Below are 4,027 nucleotides of genomic sequence, written 5' to 3'. Positions count from 1 at the left end.
CTAGGCATTTGTGAATTTAAAAGGTTTGGGTCCCCAGTCCCTTTCATCTTCCAATAAAAGTAGAGGACAATGATCAGACATGAGTCTAGGTAATGCCCAAAGATTGAGATTGAATCTTTCAATCCACTCAGGACTAAGCAGAAATCTATCTATTTTAATCCATTTATTGCCATCAATTGCATTACACCAGGTAAATTTCCTCCCTAGGATTTGTAACTCAATCAACTCGCACCTATCTATGAATTCATTGAAGTCTTTCATTGCCCTTTCACTTCTTGAACATCCCACTCTATCACCCACATATCTAATTTCATTAAAATCTCCACCTACACACCAAGGTGTATGGAAAATCGCTTTCAAGTTTACAAGACTCTCCCACAGTTTACCTCTTCTCACAGTATCATTAGGAGCATACACATTAATAACAACACAAGCAAAAGAGTTGAGAACAATACCTGCGAGTATAAGGTAACTTCTACTACTACAACAATCTGAAAGCTGAAACACATCAGGATTCCAGATACAAACCAGCTCTCCGGCCCTACCCTCAACATCAACAACCATGAACTCTAAGTTATCCCTAGGCCACAATCTTTTTACATCCACACTTGAGAGGCTTGCTTTTTTTGTTTCTTGAAATAAAGCCATGTCAATTTTTCTATTTGCCAAAAGCTTCCTTATTTTCCTCATCTTCTCAGGCCTATCAAGCCCTCTGATATTCTAGCTTAACCACTTCATAAGAACAAATTTATGCACTTTAACACCACCCAGAGAGAGAGAGAGCTGATTATGCTGGCCCCTCAATCCCATCCTCACGCCGTGCCTTATCCATCTTCTCTATCTGCACAAATTTTTGAATCACTGCCTCATCTTGACCAATGTACACATTTCCTTGCAACTACACTACCAATGAATCACTACCTCATTTTGAATCACTGCCTCATCTTGACCAACTTCACCAATGTACACATTTCCTTGCAACTACACTACCAATTCACTTTGTGTTCAACATAACGTCCGGTTGAACACAATGCAATGCACAAATGCAACATGCTTATCTTGGCATATTTTACTTGATTGATTTTGTTTACACATTTTAACATTACCAATCCATTCATTAATCAACTTGTCCAAATATGAGAGTCCTCTAATGAGAGAGAGGTCTATCAAAGAGAATGGTTTAAGGCATGGGAGAGACCAATGCCTTTGACTAGGAGTAACCCTCAAAAAAAGGTTTAAGCCATTTAAGCATAGGCTTCAATCCCAAGCATTAAACACAACCTCAAGACTAACCAATCCTCAAAACAGATCAAAAGTGAAGAAATGAGGAGGATAGCAGATTTTCAGTGCTAAAATGGCATGAAATGCAAGACTCTACTAAGCAAACATCGCATGCACAACATGCTAGAACACTTAAGCATTGAAACAAGTGAAGAGCTTTACACTAGGACCATGCAATATAATGCTCAATGGACTAAACCAACCCCAAACAGACCTCATGCATGCCAAAACAGTGGCTAAATGGACTGAAGTGACAGCATGATAAGCAAGAAAAAGCATGCTCCAATGATGGCTCGCAAGCAAGGCACAAAGCTTAACTCTCAAACACAATTAAAGAGTGATAAACATGAGAGTATGGCAAAGATATAAGCTCTAAAATTACATGCTAAATGATGACATATCATGCACACATCACAAATATAGCATGCTAGTGGTCTCAAAACTCAAGACTAGTCAAGGCATTTGCATTATAGCTATGCAAAACATCAGTCATATGACCACGACAGCCCAAAATAGTCCTAAAACAACCCAAAATATGAATAAAATCATGCTGCAGTATAGCCAAAATGAGCTAGAATAATAGGCTAAAGAGACAAGCATGCAAGGCTAGCTAGCAAGGATTACACTACAAGTGTATAAAGCATGCAAGAGGTGAGTCCACCAATCAAAATAAGAGTTATAACATGCCCAAATAACACCAAAAACATGCTTGAACTAAGCTAATTCAAGCCACAAGAGCATGCTACTTTGTAAGGCTAACAAGGCTAGCAAAGAGAATTGACACTACAAGTGCATAAAGCATGCAACCAATGATCAAACAAGCCAAAAATAGAGTTATGGCAGGTCTAAGAAGTCACAAAAATGAGCCTAAACAAAGCCATAAAGAAGTAAAAACACAGGCTCATTTGGTTGGCGATCAACACATGCTAATAAGACAAGAGGAGGGGGGACTACCCCCTCCTATTTTGAGCCTCAAAACAAGTTTTCTACCACTGAAATTCCTCTGGAATTCAGTGGTTTTAAGGCCAAAAAGAAGTTGTTTGAAAAGCTTGAAAGATAGCTCAAAAGGCCTTACAAGCCAAGGAGCAAAAGGGAGGAAACACCCCCCAGCCAAACAAGGCTCAAATCAATACTTTTAGGACTGAAAAATAGAGGTTTTTGTAGTTCAACACCACCCCAAAAAATAGCCCCAAAGTAGTTGAAAACGTATGGCAAAGCTAGTATGCAAAACAAGCTAAAAGGGGGGGTGAGTGATTACATTTGAAACACAGCAGCAAAACAACCACTTTGTTGGCTCAAATGACCTTCCAACAGCCCAAAAACAAGTTCCAAGGGACCTCAGTCCATAGATATGTGTAGACACTCCATTTTTGACCGACCTTATGACTCAGACGTCATCGACTGAGCGCTCGGTGATGGTGCATATTGTGCTCGTTCTGAGATTACTGAGTATAGATTGAGAGCCTTACCTCCGGACTTCGGGACTCTTTTGTGCTTTGCCTTGGTTTGCGAACCAGGTTCTGTTTTCTCTTCTCGAAGGTAGGGAGAGGTGTTGTAGACCATCTCTCAATGGTCGTAGGCTACGTTTCGTGGTTGTAAGCCATTGTTCCCGTTTGGAGACCAGTTTTCGATTTTCGGAGCCGTCGGCCGTGCACCTCGGTTTGGGACAGCTTAACATTCTCCGTTTGCTCCGATTTGTGGCACACACCTTTTTTCCTCTCCCTAGAGGGACACTGTGGCCCGGGAGACCACCTTCGTGGTCGCACGCCACTTCCGGTGCTTGATAGTCAGTTTTCGGGGTACCCGGCTGCGCATTTTGACACCCGAGCCCTCGGTTTGCATCGGTGTGGGTTCATTTTTGGCATAGACCATAGTTTCATTGTTAGGAAGGTGGTACAAGGGTGGTATACCACCTTTTCTTCTTGGAGACCACCTTTCCCCGGTCGGCCGATTTCTCTTGACAAGTAAGTGGTCTCCCTCACTTTTGAGCCACATTTTCTGATCTCCCATACCACCACGAAGTTGCATTCACCTGGGAGACCACCAATATGGGCTGGCCGACCAGCTTTCGAGCTTGACCCTTTTGAACCTGGTCGGCCGACCAGGGCAAGGGGTCGGCCGACTACCTGAACTAGACGGCCAACTTTCTTCTTTTTTGTCTCACTGAGTGCTATCCAGCTGTGCCAGCTGGGTGGCATTTGCTCCATCATTCATACACGTATATGGAGGATTGACCCTCTTGTTTTGGCTTCTTAAAGAAGTTGGACCCTTTGCTCTAAGCTTCTTAGAGAAGCTTGACCTTTTCTTAGCTTCTTGAGGAAGCTTGACCCCTTTGGTCTAGCTTCCTCAAGAAGCTTGACCCTCTTGGTTTTGCTTCCTTAAGAAGCTTTGCCCCTATGCTCCAAGTTTCAAAGAGAAGCCTTGGACCTCTTCTTCTATAAGAGAGACCCTCCTCCCACTTGCAAGGGTTCTGAAATTGCTGGAGCAAAAACCATACAGTCTCCCTTTGTATCTCTCCCATTTGGCCTTCAAAATTCCATTTTTCTTGCACCATCACACACCACCTCATATCCTAACACCTCCACCATCAATCTAAGCACCTTGGATCTGTTTCTCAGAGGTTGAAGGTTTGCTACATTGGTCCAGAAGCTGCTAGTTCTCTTCTCTACAAGGGTAACACTTCTTTCCCTCTTTTTGTCTTCATTTTGCTTCATCTCTTAGCCTAGTTTGCAAGCATATTTAGGCT

At 42.5% G+C, this 4,027-nt stretch overlaps 1 protein-coding gene across 1 annotated transcript; it reads right to left on the bottom strand.

Moving 5' to 3' along the window:
• LOC145795902 (uncharacterized) lies at nt 1–690 on the bottom strand. Its single transcript, XM_082880841.1, has one exon. It carries the CDS (start codon nt 688–690, stop codon nt 1–3), a length of 690 nt encoding a protein of 229 aa, XP_082736967.1.
• Between the last annotated feature and the right edge of the window lie 3,337 nt (nt 691–4,027).

The sequence above is a fragment of the Camellia sinensis genome, chromosome 7 (assembly GCF_055761805.1).
Source record: "Camellia sinensis isolate YWXY chromosome 7, ASM5576180v1, whole genome shotgun sequence".
In the NCBI taxonomy this organism is placed as follows: Eukaryota; Viridiplantae; Streptophyta; class Magnoliopsida; order Ericales; family Theaceae; genus Camellia; species Camellia sinensis.
Note: the sequence above shows the minus strand (reverse complement) of the source record. Positions and strands in the feature narration are given on the sequence as shown.